The sequence below is a fragment of the Pyrgilauda ruficollis genome, unplaced genomic scaffold (genome assembly GCF_017590135.1).
Source record: "Pyrgilauda ruficollis isolate IOZ18807 unplaced genomic scaffold, ASM1759013v1 scaffold165, whole genome shotgun sequence".
Classification (NCBI taxonomy): Eukaryota; Metazoa; Chordata; class Aves; order Passeriformes; family Passeridae; genus Pyrgilauda; species Pyrgilauda ruficollis.
Window position 1 is genome coordinate 895,670 of NW_024515320.1, and position 14,492 is coordinate 910,161.

General features: G+C 52.3%; 1 protein-coding gene across 5 annotated transcripts in view; it reads left to right on the forward strand.

The window, feature by feature from the left end:
• The window catches only part of SPEN (spen family transcriptional repressor), a 65,729-nt gene extending 51,887 nt beyond the window's left edge, over positions 1-13,842 (forward strand). For 3 of the 5 annotated variants that reach the window (XM_041463551.1, XM_041463554.1, XM_041463553.1), the window contains 5 exons: positions 397-8,326; positions 8,781-9,176; positions 9,863-10,057; positions 10,519-10,677; positions 11,396-13,842. In XM_041463551.1, the coding sequence (XP_041319485.1) occupies positions 397-8,326; positions 8,781-9,176; positions 9,863-10,057; positions 10,519-10,677; positions 11,396-11,527 (8,812 nt within the window). In that variant the 3' untranslated portion in view covers positions 11,528-13,842. The remainder of the gene's footprint in view (positions 1-396; positions 8,327-8,780; positions 9,177-9,862; positions 10,058-10,518; positions 10,678-11,395) is intronic. The other 2 variants (XM_041463552.1, XM_041463555.1) reach the window with 1 other exon arrangement.
• The last annotated feature ends 650 nt before the right edge of the window (positions 13,843-14,492 follow it).

Genomic DNA, 14,492 nt, shown 5'->3' on the forward strand with positions numbered 1-14,492 from the left:
TTTGATTTGACTCATGTTTTCAGAGTCAAATGAAGGTCTCAGGATCTGGATAAAGGGGTGTCTTCACCCTGCCAGCCTTGTGTGGGTGCACAGGTGCTGTGTTGGTTTTTCCCTCATTTCATGCAAGGTTTGAATTTGACAAAAGAGTGAGGGTGGTGAAACAATGCTTGGAAGAGCTGTTATGACATTACCCATGAAGTACATTTGGTATTTGATAAGTTAACAAAAGTATTTAGTCCACTGCACACAGGTTCCTTGCCAAACCTCTGTGTGCAGCTGCCTTGATGCACGTAGGAAAAAAGATCAGAAAATGGTTCCTTTACGTAGCAAAAAGCTATGGTAACAGAGTACCTTGGTTGAGAAGGAGAACTAGAATCTGTTTATTCTTATGTTTAGCAGAGACGAGAGAAGAGGATCCTACGAATACGCCCCTGACCGTACTTACTACGAGACCGTTCGGACCCCAGGGACGTATCCCGAAGATCCTCGGCGGGAATACCCAGCTCGGGGCAGAGAATTCTACGCCGAGTGGGATCCCTACCAAGGAGACTACTACGACCCACGATACTACGACGACCCACGCGAGTACCGGGATTACCGGGGAGATCCGTACGAGCAGGACATCAGGGAGTACAGCTACAGGCAACGGGAGAGGGAGAGGGAGAGGGAACGGTTCGAATCCGATCGGGACAGAGACCACGAGCGGAGACCGATCGAGCGGAGCCAGAGCCCAACGCATTCCCGACGCCCGCAGAGCCCCGGAGCGTCCCCTTCACAGTCGGAACGGCTGCAGAGCGACTCGGAGAGGAGGATTTACAGCAGGTCCTCAGATCGCAGCGGCAGCTGCAGCTCGCTGTCCCCTCCGCGATACGACAAGCTGGACAAAGCCCGCGTGGAGCGATACGCAAAAAACGAGAAAGTGGAGAAAGAGCGTGTTTTCGAGCAGGAGAGGGTGGACAAGGAGAAGCGCTTGGTGAGGAAGGAAAAGCTGGAAAAAATAGAAAAGGAGAAAACAGATAAACAGAAACGAAAAGCGAAAATCCATTCGCCCAGCTCTCAGTCCTCGGAAACAGATCAGGAGAATGAGAGAGAGCCCAGCCCAGAAAAACTGAAGGGCAACAGTAAACAAAGCAAAGAAAGGGGTGACAAAGAAGGGACAGCAAAGAACCGCCTGGAACTGATGCCCTGTGTTGTGCTGACCCGTGTGAAGGAAAAGGAGGGGAAGGTGATCGATCAGCCTGCGCTGGAGAAACTGAGGGCAAAGCTGGATAACGACACTCTGAAATCCCCACTGCTTGAACAGAAAACCCAGACATCCCAGGCTGAGCAAGCCAAGTCGGAGCAGTCTAAACTAGAACCTGTCAGAACCAAGGTACAGAAGGAGAAAGCCGTTGCCAGTCACATCGAAGTGGTGGACAAGGAGGGAAAAGTTAAACCTAAAAAGCACTTGAAGACAGAGCAAACTTCCGAGGGGGCCAATGCAGTGGATTTAGACAAGTTGGAGGCTCGTAAAAGGCGTTTTGCAGATGCGAATCCGAAACCTGACAGGCAAAAACTGGATGCAAAACGGAGCAGCCAAGATGAGGAGGATGCACGCGTGGTTTTGAAAAAGCAGCTTGATGCGACGGCATCGTCTAGAGAAGCACCAGTGGTAAGGGAAGGAGAATTGGAGAGAAAACCCTTGAAGAAGGAGATGCTTAAAAGGGAATCTAAAAAACTCAAACTGGAAAGGCTTATTCCTGTTACTAGTCCCAAAGAAATTCAGGACACTCTTAATGTTGGTGGGATTGGCATGCGTCCCACCCTGGATCTGCAGGCGAGGCTCATGGAGGCACCTGAGGAACCTGTGGAAGTTCAGGAACTCCCTCCTAAAAAACTGAACCCAGTAAAACCCCAGCATAAACAGGTACAGCTGCTGGACGAGCAGGGAGTGGAGAGAGAGGACACAAAGAAGAACTACTCCAGCCTTCCTGAAGAAACACCAGACCATAAACTTGGCCAAGAGAAACCTCAGTCGGCTGACACAGAGGAGAAAATCAGCATCGACATTGACCACACGCAGAGCTACCGGAAACAGATGGAGCAAAGTCGCAGGTTGAAACAGCAGCTGGAAATGGAGATAGCAAAGTCAGAGAAGTTTGGCAGTCCAAAGAAAGATGTGGATGAATATGAAAAGCGGAGTCTGGTTCATGAGGTGGGAAAGCCTCCACAAGATGTCACCGATGACTCTCCACCAAGTAAAAGGAAAAAGACTGACCAGTTTGACTTTGAAATCAGCACTAAGAGAGAAAGGAACTACAGAAGTTCTCGTCAGGTGAGTGAGGACTCCGAAAGGATGTCCTGTTCCCCAAGCATCAGGCACTTCCCGTTCCATGAGGATGACGACACGCTTGATTCTCCAAGGTTGATGCCATTGAAGGAAACCAAAGAGTCACCTAAAATAGAAGAAAAGGGTCTTTCATACTCCAACATGACTGTCAGGGAGGATTCGCTGAAATTCAATCCTTATGATTCCAGCAGAAGGGAACAGATGGCAGAAATGGCTAAAATAAAACTCTCTGTGCTGAGTTCTGAGGAAGACTCAAGTAGGTGGGAAACCCAAGTGAAGCAAGAGCCTGGGAGAGTCGATATCAGCTTTCCAAGCAGCATTGTGAAAAGAGATAGTATACGGAAACGGTCTGTCCGAGACCTGGAACCTGGGGAGGTGCCTTCAGATTCGGATGACGATGGTGAAAACAAGCCCCATTCCCCAAAAACCTCATCCTTGTTAGAGAGTTCCAGGTTGTCTTTTTTATTAAGGGACAGAGAAGAGAAGTTCCGTGAAAGAGAGGAAAGACTCCAGTCCAGTTCCTTAGAAAGAAACAAATTCTACTCTTTTGCATTGGACAAGACAATCACACCTGACACAAAGGCCTTGCTTGAAAGGGCTAAATCCCTCTCTTCCTCCAGGGAGGAAAACTGGTCCTTTCTAGACTGGGATTCACGATTTGCTAGTTTCAGAAACAATAAAGACAAAGAGAAAGTTGACTCGGCTCCAAGACCTATTCCATCCTGGTATATGAAAAAGAAAAAAATCAGAACTGATTCCGAAGGTGGAAAACTGGATGATAAGAAAGAAGATCATAAAGAGGAGGAACAAGAGCGGCAGGAACTGTTTGCTTCTCGGTTTTTGCACAGTTCAATCTTTGAACAGGACTCCAAACGCCTGCAGCATTTAGAGAGGAAGGATGATGATCTGGACTTCATCTCTGGAAGGCTGTACGGGAGACAGTCCTCCTCTGATGGGACGAACAGCACAGCTGATTTGGTGCAAGAGCCGGTGGTTCTCTTCCACAGTAGGTTTGTTGAGCTGACGCGAATGCAGCAGAAAGAAAAGGAGAAAGATCAGAAACCAAAAGAAGTGGAGAAACAGGAAGATAAAGAAAACCGGCCGAAAACACCAGAAATGGTTCCTGATAGTAAAGAAACAGAACATAAACCTTCCTCAGTTGTTGGTCCTTCTTCAGTCACTGTCCTCCCACAGGAACCAGCTCCCATTGCTCCCGAGAAAATAGTGAATGAAAAGGTCCTGGTGGAACCAGCTTCTGTCAAAGAAGAGAAACCTTCTGAACCTGCTGCTGCAGCAGAGGAACAAAAATCTTTTCCTGAACTTGCTGCTCCTGTCAAAATGGAACCTCCTGAGCAAGTGGAACCTCCGCCAGTTGTAGAAACAAGTAAAGAAATTCTTGCTACAGCCCTGGCGCCAGAGGAAGATGCTGTGGCAATAGAGCATCCTTCATACTTGGATACCAAACCTCCCACTCCTGGGGCCTCATTTTCTGATGCAGACATCAGCGTAGATCCAGAACCTGAGGCTGCCCAGCTGCTTCCACCTCCACCCAAGCTAGGCCAGAAGTCAGATGAGGCTGTGGAACCTAAAGAGGAAAATCCTCCACCCTCTGCCAACACCGATGCTGGTGTGAGTCAAAAGGTGGAGGCGGCTGCTGAGGTCCTGCCTCCTGTTTCTGACAATGATATGGAAGTGGAAACTCCGGTTGTTGTAAAAGATAAAAAGTCCTATAAAAGTAAACGGTCCAAGACTCCCGTGCAGTCGGCTGCAGCTAGTGTCACAGAAAAGCCCGTCACGAGGAAGAGCGAAAGAATTGACCGTGAAAAACTGAAAAGGTCGAGCTCTCCTCGCGGGGAGACCCAGAAGCTTTCTGAATTGAAAGCGGAGGCAGAAAAGGTTTCAAGGAATGCTGCTAAATCCCCAAGTTCTGCTGCAGAGCCGGAAAACGTGGAGCCGAGCTTGCCAATAGGCCGGACCAGGCGCAGAAACGTGAGGTCAGTCTATGCTACCACAGGGGACAATGAAGGCCCATCTCCAGTGAAGGACTCCATGGAGGTCACTAGATCCACCAGGAAGAGAGTGGAAAAGGAACCACAGGAAACAGTGACTACCGTTCCCACAACCCCGAGGAGGGGAAGACCTCCCAAAACCCGCCGTAAGCCAGAGGAGGACATCTCTCCAATAAAGACTGAACTGGTACAACAAGAGGTGGAGGAGGCTGAAACTAAAGATACTGTGGAAGCTCCTAAACCTGCAGAGGGTTGGAGGTCTCCTAGATCCCAGAAACTCACACACACTCACTCATCAGCTGCTGCCAGCCAACAGGGGAAGAAAGGGAAGAATGAACAAAAAGCTGATACCACGGCTGAATCTGAAGATGCTGCTGAAAGAAGCAGTCAGGAATCGAGCATCAGTGACAACAGCAATAAAGCAAAAGCTGCTGAGAAAGAGCCAGCAGCAAGTGAGCAGAAACGTGATCGGAAGGAATTGGATGTGGAGAAAAATCAGCTAGAAGTCCCCACAGTTGAGATCACTGAGAAGAAGCCAGTGCCAGAAAAGGTTACAAAATCCAAAAGGGGACGGTACAAAAATACCAAAACCGTTGTTGATAAAGCATCTGTGTGTCTCAAAAATGTAGAAATACGCCTCAACGTTGATGAAGTCAAGGGCGCCTTGCGGCCCACTGAAGAGGAGGCAGAGCCGGTGGCAGTGTCACCACCCAAGATGAAGAGCCCTCCAAAAGAGGACATCCTGCCACCCCACTTCTCTAAGAATGAGGTAGAAGATTCATTCCCAGAAATGGAAAAGGAGGTGACACGGGAGCCCAAGCAGTCGCCTGAGGCTGCCCAGTTAGCAAAGCAGATTGAGCTCGAGCAGGCAGTGGAGAACATTGCAAAGCTCACGGAAACTCCTCCAACAATTGCTGCCTACAAAGAGCCAACGACAGATGTGGCTGAAGTCCGTCAGGAGGAGGAGGCAGATAAACCTGCGCACCAGGCCAGTGAAACGGAGCTGGCAGCAGCCATCGGCTCCATCATCAATGATATTTCTGGGGAGACCGAAAGCTTCCCTGCACCACCAACATATCCTGCTGAATCTGAGGCTGAAATCCCCACAGAGCCCTTGGTGTTGCAGTCTCCTCGGGAGGAGATGGAGCCTGAGACAGATCAGGCAGTGAACAATATCCTAGAAACCGAGGCTGCCGTCGAGCCTGTGGTGCAGCCGGTGCCCGGCTCTGTCCCGTCAGCCTTGGAGACTGAGAGCAAGGAATCTGAAATCAGCTTCAGTGAATCTTCCAACTCTGCACAGGAGGCCGAGACCTTGCAGGAGGCTGAAGTTGCTCGGAAGGAAAAGAGCCGTCAGAAAACCACGCGGCAGAGACGCAAGAAGAGCACAAGTAGGAAGGGCGACGCCACCGAAGTCAACACTTTTGAGCCAGAGAGGGTGCAGAGCAAATCACCCCCTGCCAATGAAGTAAAGGCAAAAGCTGAAGAACCCTCAAAGGAGGAAAAGCAAATCAAGCCCACAGCATCCATGGAGCCAAGTGCTTCTGATGTCACCAAGGCTGTGGCTGCTGACGTCATGGCTGCACATGAGACTGTCCCTGAGACCAGCACTTCTCCAAAGGTGCCTGCTCCGGCTCCTCTGGACCTGGGCCCCCCGCCCGTCCCCTTTGACGAGGGAAGTCAGAGTGGATTCAAGATCCGGTCGCCCCTGGAGAACGCTGCCATCACGCCACCGAGTGCCCCAAACGCAGCCCTTCCTGCTGTTCCCGCGGCGGCGGCCAAGCTGCCCACCCCAGTGCCCACCACCATCGTTCCCCTTCACTCTGGTGCTGCCAAGGTGCCGGAGTGGATGGTGAGGCACGAGGAGCCCCGTGCCCGTTCCACACCCCCACCCGCACTCCCACCGGACACAAAGGCGTCAGATATTGACACAAACTCCAGCACTTTGAGGAAGATCCTCATGGAGCCCAAATACGTCTCAGCGACGAGCATAACCTCCACGCACGTGACAACGACGCACACGGAGCCGGTGAGTGCGCCATGCCTGGAGGAGACACCTCTCCACCCTGCCGTGGAGGCCATCAAGCCGGTTTCCGAGGAGAAGCCAGCCGTTCCTGTCACCAACGCCCTGGACCCACCGGTGGCCGAAGCGCCAGTGTTCAGTGAGAAGGAAAAGGTCAACACCGTGATTGCTCCCAAAGCCACTTCTGTCATCAGCAGGATGCCCCACAGCGTGGATCTGGAGGAGGCTCCGAGGATCACCTTGGTGAAACAAGCTCCCCAAACCCAGACCTGCCTCGTCAATGCTCCCTCGCCGAAATTTAAGCAGAGGCCAAGTACGAATGATAATAGCAGGTTTCATCCAGGATCAATGTCTATTATCGAGGAGAGGCCTGTGGAAACTGGGTCCAGTCCAGGGCTGCGGGTGAACACCTCGGAAGGTGTGGTGCTCCTGAGTTACTCAGGGCAGAAGACAGAAGGTCCTCAGCGAATCAGTGCCAAGATCAGCCAGATTCCCCCAGCCAGCGCTGTGGACATTGAGTTCCAGCAGTCTGTATCCAAGTCTCAGATTAAACAGGAGCCTATCACGCCATCCCAGCCGGCACCAAAAGGCTCCCAGACCTCGACAGGCTATGGGACTGTTTCCACCCATTCTTCGTTGGTACTTGGAACACAGCCCTACAACACCTCGCCCGTCATCTCCTCCGTCAAACAGGAGCGCGCTGCGCTGGACAAGCCCGACTCGTCCCATCTCGCTGTCCAGACCCCAGCATCGCAGCCCGGCAAGGTCCTGACGCAGACCGTAAACACTCCACCTGTGCTGGTCCATAACCAGATGGTCGTGAACAAAAAACTGTCTGACCCAGCTGCTCTGAAAGTGGAGACAAAGACTCTGCAACCCTCCAACCTGAGTCCTGGGGTTAGTCCTCACCACCCTTCCCTCTCTGGGAAGATGCACTCGGAAGCGAATCACGTCAGCTCGGGCCCCAGCACCCCGACCGACCGGGCCATCTCCCACCTGGGGGTCACCAAGCAGGAGCCGCACTCACCGCGTACCAGCGGGCACTCGCCATCGCCGTTCCCCCGGGCCTGTCATCCCGGCAGTACCTCGTCTCCGGCTTTGTCCAGCAGCACCCCAGTCATGCTGGCGCCGGGAATTCCCGTTCCTCAGTACATATCCAGCATGCATCCCGAGCAATCTGTTATCATGCCCCCCCACAGCGTAACACAGACTGTGTCCCTGGGCCATCTGTCCCAAGGTGAGGTGAGGATGAACACCCCTCCTCTCTCCGGCATTCCCTATGGCATCCGCCCGGAAGCGCTCCACTCCCCTCGAGCTGCTCTGCAACCCCAGATGGAGATGAAACCCCAGCGATCCAGCACACCCCAGCCAGCGCCCATCCGAGACATCGTCATGCCCCCGCTGTCCTCCCAGCATCCCCCCGAGGAGGAGCTGCACTTCCACCACACGGCGGTGTGCCGCGGGCCAGCCCCGGTGCAGTCCGACGTGCTGGTGATGCAGCCCGACTACCGCATGCACCCCAGCAGCCTGCGGCTGGAGCAGTACAACGTCCCGCGGGACGTCAGGATGATCATGCACCCGCACATGGCCGCCGTGGGCGAGCACCACTCGGAAACGCGACAATCCCGCACGCCCGAGGGGGCCGTCAAAACTCCCCCGGTCAGTAAGACCCCGCAGCCCGGGAAAGAGACTCCCAAATCCTCGGAAGGCAAGATGGCCCACTCTCCCCACAGCGAGCCGCGGCTGCTCAGCGTGCCCTCGGGCAGCCAGCTGCCCGGGCTGCCCCTGACGCAGCCTGTGGTGGTCCCACACGGGGTGCAGATCATGCATCCTGCCGGGAGCTCCTTCCACGATTACCGCTCCGTGTACGGAGACATGAGGAATTACCACACGGCGCAGCTTGGGCATCCGCAGTTCCCGGGCGCCTCGCCCATCGGGCTGCCCTCCCGGAGCATGACCCCATCCCAGGTGAGAAAGAAAACCTTTTAGCTGTCTCCCTGGAATCTGGAGCTGTTTCTTATGGGAAATGGGGTTCAAATGCTGCTTAGCATCAAAGGAAGCCAAAACAACCCATTCATTTCCTGAATCTCTCTGGAGCTCCACCCAGGAGGGGGGAAGGTGCCTGCAGATTTCTGGATATGGTGTCACGGGGAGAATGGTCAGTACCAAGGTGTGCATGGGTCAGGCATCCTTGGATGGATGGTGTGGCTAAGGATGGGCTTGGGGCAGGATTCAGGGAATGGTGTTTCAGCTCAGGTGGGCTTGGAAGTGGAAGACCGTCCCAGGTGCTGCCGCAGCAGGGCTGCTGCTGTGACACGAATGTCTCCATCAGGAATCTCATGGTGTCCTGGCAGCCTTATAATGGGGTTCAATACACCCTCGGCCTAAACATCTTTCCTTTTTCCCCCTGCCTGCTTCCCAGGGTCTGCCGGAGGGCGAGCACTCGCACCCCAGCCAGCCAGTCCGCAGCAAGACCCCTCAGATCCCGCAGGATCCCAAGGGTCCGTCGGCAGCAGGGCCGGAGCAGAGCCACCACGCCTCTGTGAACAGGCACACAGCACAGATGGACCCCCACGTCCACCTCCAGAGGGCACAAGGGGACACGAGCCAGACCTCCTACCCCTCGCCCGTCGCCATCTCCATGAAGCAGGAGCTTCCATCGCCGCACCAGCCGCAGGCAGTTCCCAAGCAATCCATGTTTATCCCCACGACCTCGGGGCCGCCCCTCAGCCGCCCGGAGCCCCAGTCCACGCTCAAACAGGAGCCATCCCCTCACCCTGTGTCCCAGAGACCTGTGGACATGGTCCAGCTGTTGACAGTGAGTGTCGTGCTCCTGATCCGGGGCGAAATCACCTGGTTCTGTCTCAGCCATAGCACCAAATCTGACCTTTCTTGCATCAAAAACTTCAGATGCAGAAAAGGCATTGTTTGGGTTTTGGGCTGTTTTGTCCCTAATGGATTTTAGCCATGTTTACTGTTCCAAGTCAGTTTACAAGTCAGCGTTTTCCTGGAAAGTGTTTCCTCATAGGCGGGGGAGAGAGTTGGTGTATTTCATTTAAATAAAAAGGAAAAACCACTCTCTCGAGTGTAGAAAACGAGGAAGAGGAGGGAGGCAGTGAGGAACAGGTACCAAAAGGAATTGAGAGTTGTGTTCAGCACCAAATGTCTCCCATGTAACCTCGAGCAGTTCTTCTGTTATTTCTCAATTTGTCCATGAGTAAAAGGGAGCACAGCATTCAGGAACAGCCTTGTGCTGGGTGGGCGTTGGAGGGATTGGGATGACAAGATCCACCCAGGCAGGCTGGCTGGCCAGCTGGAAGGAAAAGGACTGAATTTCTGATTTAGCAGGATGTAGCCCAAGCCTGGCCTGTGGAGGCTTGATCTGGTGCTACATCTCTGCTGAGCCTTTAAACCTCTGATGGAAGTATTGGTGGCAGAGCAGCTCTGCGTTTCAGATCCCACTCTCCTTGCTTTGTGTCTAATACTCTCTCCCTCTCTTCCCAGAAATACCCCATTGTCTGGCAGGGTCTGCTGGCTCTCAAGAACGACACGGCGGCCGTGCAGCTGCACTTCGTGTCGGGGAACAACGTCCTGGCGCACCGGTCGCTGCCGGCGCCCGAGGGAGGGCCCCCCCTGCGCATCGCGCAGCGCATGCGGCTCGAGGCCTCCCAGCTCGAGGGCGTCGCGCGCAGGATGATGGTGAGGGCCCGGCCTGGGGCAGGGGGGAGGTTGGGGAGCTCAGAGCTGCGGGGCTGGAAATCACCAGGGTTCCCCAAAACCAGGCTTCTGTCACGTGGGCTCCTCAGGGAATAGGCACGGCCCCAAGGCTGCCAGAGCCCAAGGAGCGTTTGGACACTGCTCTCAGGGATGCACAGGGAATCACAGAATCCCAGATTGGTTTGGGTTGGAGGGGCCTTAAAGCCCATCCCACCCCCTGCCATGGGCAGGGACACCTTCCACTAGCCCAGGTTACTCCAGGCCTTGTCCAGCCTGGCTCTGGCCTTGGACATTTCTCGGGATGGGGCAGCCACAGCTTCTCTGGGATACAAATTGTAACATCATGGTGTTTAAAGTGAGGGTTTTCCCCCATGGATAGTGGATGGATGGCTGGAGAACACCCCCTCCTCCAGCATTTCCCTGAGCCTGTCCTTCCCTTGCAGGTGGAGAGCGATTACTGCCTGCTGCTGGCCCTGCCCTGCGGCCGGGACCAGGAGGACGTGGTCAGTCAGACGGAGTCGCTCAAGGCCGCCTTCATCAGCTACCTGCAGGCCAAGCAGGCTGCAGGCATCATCAACGTCCCCAACCCCGGCTCCAACCAGGTATGGGCACAGAGCCCTGCAGTGCCACAGGGACACCAGAGCAGGCTGTAATTGCACTGGCAGCTCGGGCTTCTGCTGGATCTGCCTGGGGTTGTTGGTCAAACAGCCCCCACATTTCCGTCACCCATCAAAGACATGTATGGGATCCATAAATTATGGATGGAATCCATAAATTTTTGATGGGATCAATAATCAGTGATGGAATCGATGAAAGCAACCTCAAAGCCAAAAAAACCCCCAAATGTGTGTTTGGTGTGTTCCCAGTTCATCATCTTTGGCTGAAGGGCATTTCTCAAATGCATTTCCCAGCTCTTTATCTCTGAAGTAGAGTCTTGGTTTATTCCCCATATCCTGATTTTTCCAAGACAGATGGTGTTTTCTTGTAGAATGCATTTGGTCCTGTGGAGGATTTATTCCAGGTGTGTTGCTACACTGATTGCAATTTAACCTGCAATTTAATTCTGGGTGTAAGGAGCCCAGAATGAGCCCAGCACTTGGAGCAACCACTGAAATTATAATTAATGGGAATTTTTCTGCCTGTCCCAGCAAAATCAACCCGTGGTGTGGAAAACTCCCCACCTGGGAAACAAAACCCTTGTCTTCTTTCTTACACAAGATTTAGGATCCTTTAAGCACCCAGAACATCACTGAAATGTGCCATTTTTAAACCTCTGTGGGTGTGGGTTGCCTCTCATCCGTGGTGTTTCCCTCCCTGCAGCCTGCCTACGTTCTGCAGATCTTCCCACCCTGCGAGTTCTCGGAAAGCCACCTGTCCCGCCTGGCCCCAGACCTCCTCGCCAGCATCTCCAACATCTCTCCTCACCTGATGATTGTCATCGCGTCGGTATGAGCTGTTTACCAGTTACTGACTTTTTATTATTTTTATTTTAATTTTTTTTAATTTTTCCAAGGCCCTGCAGCAAAAAACAACTACAACAACAACAACAAAAAAAAAAGCCCACAAAAAAAACCACACAAAAAAATTAATTTTAAAATAAAACTAATTCAAAAGAAGGAGAGAAGGATATGAAACAAGAAATATGCTGCCAGAAACCAGCCTCCTGCCTGACCGGCCTCGATCAAACCTTGGATGTTTACATGTTGCTTTAGCTTATGGACAACTGATGCACTCAGCAGGTGGACTGGGCTTGGGTTCCTGTGCCTCCTTTTTGGGGAAAAACACAAAAAAGCAAAAAAAAAAAAAAGAGAAAAGGGTGGCTTATTTCTTTTAACAAAAAAAAAAGGAAAAAAATAAAAACCTGAACTGCCTTTGCACTAAATTAGTGACTCGGACTTTGCACAGTTGGAGACGCTGTGACGTTCTGGATGTCCTGACACACATTGACCGCGCCGTGGACGTTCCGCAGGGACTCTGCTGAGATTTGTGGGTCAAGGAGCATTTCACAGTCATTTTTTATTTTATTGGTTGTTTCGTTGGGTTTTTTGTTGGTTTTTTTTTCCTTCTTTTGGGGTTGTTTATTTTTTTGGGGGGGGTTATTTTTTCTGGATGTGAACCTTCCTCTTCCTCCACCTGCCCCTGCTGCAGCCGTCTTCTCTTCATCTGGGATGTACAGTTTACACTGAAAAACAAGAGAATACAAAACAAACAACAAAACAAAAGGGAGAGCTTTTTTCCTTCCTGGTGGGATATGCAGAACTCAGTGGGTGTGTGTATATATAAATATATATATAATATATATAAATATATATAATACTGACTTTAAAAAAAAAAATCAAATCCCCACAACATACATTTTTTTTTAATCTGTGCCAAAAATGTGTTTTCAGAGAAAAAAAATCTTATTTTCATACTCAGACTTTGTATTGTCACTCATTTGTAAGTGCGCTTCATTTAAACATCCCCTCGTCTCATCAGCTGTGGAAGTGTTATACACTTGTACAAAGACTCTGCCCCGGCCCCCCTCGCCTCCCCTAACACTTAATTAATTTATGGAACTTGGTTTTTTTTTTTGTTTATTTTTGGTTTATTTTTTTTTCTCAGCGCAGTTTTGTTTTGTGTGTCCATTGGATTACGAACTTTATTAAAAAATACAAAACACGTCAGCGCCCCGACCTCGTCCCTCGGCGTGGGGAGGGGGAAGGGGAAGGAGCTTTGGGGCTGCCAGGGAGGGGTCACCCCCTCTCCCTCAAAAACAGCCAGGAAAAAAGGACATTTCATCACACTAAACCCAATTCCTCTGGATTTTCCCTCCTGTCTCATAAATACTTGTGGAAACTGAAATCGCAGGGTTTGCCCCACTTTTAATCTCACCGCACACCAACTCCTCGCCGAAAATTATCCCTGGATTGCTGACATTCATCGTGCTTGGAAATGTAAGAGCCAGACTTGATGTTTTTCACTGCTTTTCCACCCAAATCCCTGCCAGGTGCAAGTGGGAAGCCTAATCAAGGCTGGAGTAAATGGGTTAAAATCAAGCAGGTGTGGTAAAAAAGGAGGTTTAGGACAGAATTTGGGGGGGTGGCTTCCAAAACCAAGGGAGGCCCTCCCCCTGCAGCCCCAGGCTGAGGATGGGGGGCGGAACAGAGCCTGTTTTGGGATAAAACCAGGGAAAAAAGGGGCTGCTGGTGCCCCAGGATGGAGCTGGGTGTGGGGAGCCTGGCCAAGGACACCCCATAGTGACCCCCAAGTCCCACTGGGGGGGTCAGGGTGGGACTTTGGATTCCCCCTGTTCCCCCAGGGAGGGGGGAGAGAGGCAGGACCGATGGACAGACCCCAGACACGGATGGGGCTTGGACAGATGGACACGGAGATTGCTGGGGCAGGGGGAAAGGGTCCAACCCTGCTGGCTTCGGAGTGGTGCCTTTGAGGTAGGAAGGGGCATTTTTGGGGTGTTGTGCAAGGACTGGGGGTAGAGGGCGCTGCCTGGGTGTCTGGCCAGGTGTGAACTGTCCGTGTGTCCAGGTGTCCGTGCAACGTCCGTCCATCCACCCAGCTGGGCCTGGGCCTGGGCCTGCCCGTCCATCTTGGCCCATCCCCTTCAGCCACCCATTCCATGGATCTGTGAGATGGACACACAGACATTGTACATGGATGGACGGACGGACAGATGGATGGACATCCAAATGGACAAATGTTGGACAGCTGGACATGCTCATGCCCAGCCAGACACTTTCCCCCTCCATCCATGAGCGTAAATGCCCCAAGAATGCCCTTTTTGTCCCCAAGGCCCCTCAAGGTGTCTGGTTCAGCAGGTGCCTGCCCAACTGTCCAATTGTACGTACAGTGTTTATGTGTCCAGATGGACATACAATGTCCAACTGTCCATCTGTACGTACAATGTCTGTGTCCTGATGGACGTACACTGTCCATCTGTCCAGCTGTACGTACAATGTCCATCTGTCCAGCTGGACACTCCCCTGTTCTTCTGTCCATCTGACAGATCCACCATCCCCATTCCCAGCTGAACTTCCCCTGTTGGTCTGTCCAGCTCCGTCCATCAGCATGGCCATGCCTGTGTCCAGCTGTCCGTCCATCTGGACACTGTACATCCAGCCGGACACACGGACGTTGTGTGTCCAGTGGATAGGTGGACGTACACATTCAGCTGGACAGATGGACATTGTGCATCCAGTTGGACAGTTGGACATTGTATGTATAGTTGGACAGTTGGACATTGTGTGTCCAGTTCGACAATTGGACATTGTACAGCCAGCTGGACACACGGACATTGTACATCCAGTTGGACAGACACCTTCCCCATCCATCCATAAGCATAAATGCCCCAAAAATGCCCTTTTTGTCCCCAAGGCCCCTCTCCAAAAACCAGCGATTCGTCCCTGTCTGTGTCTGCCCG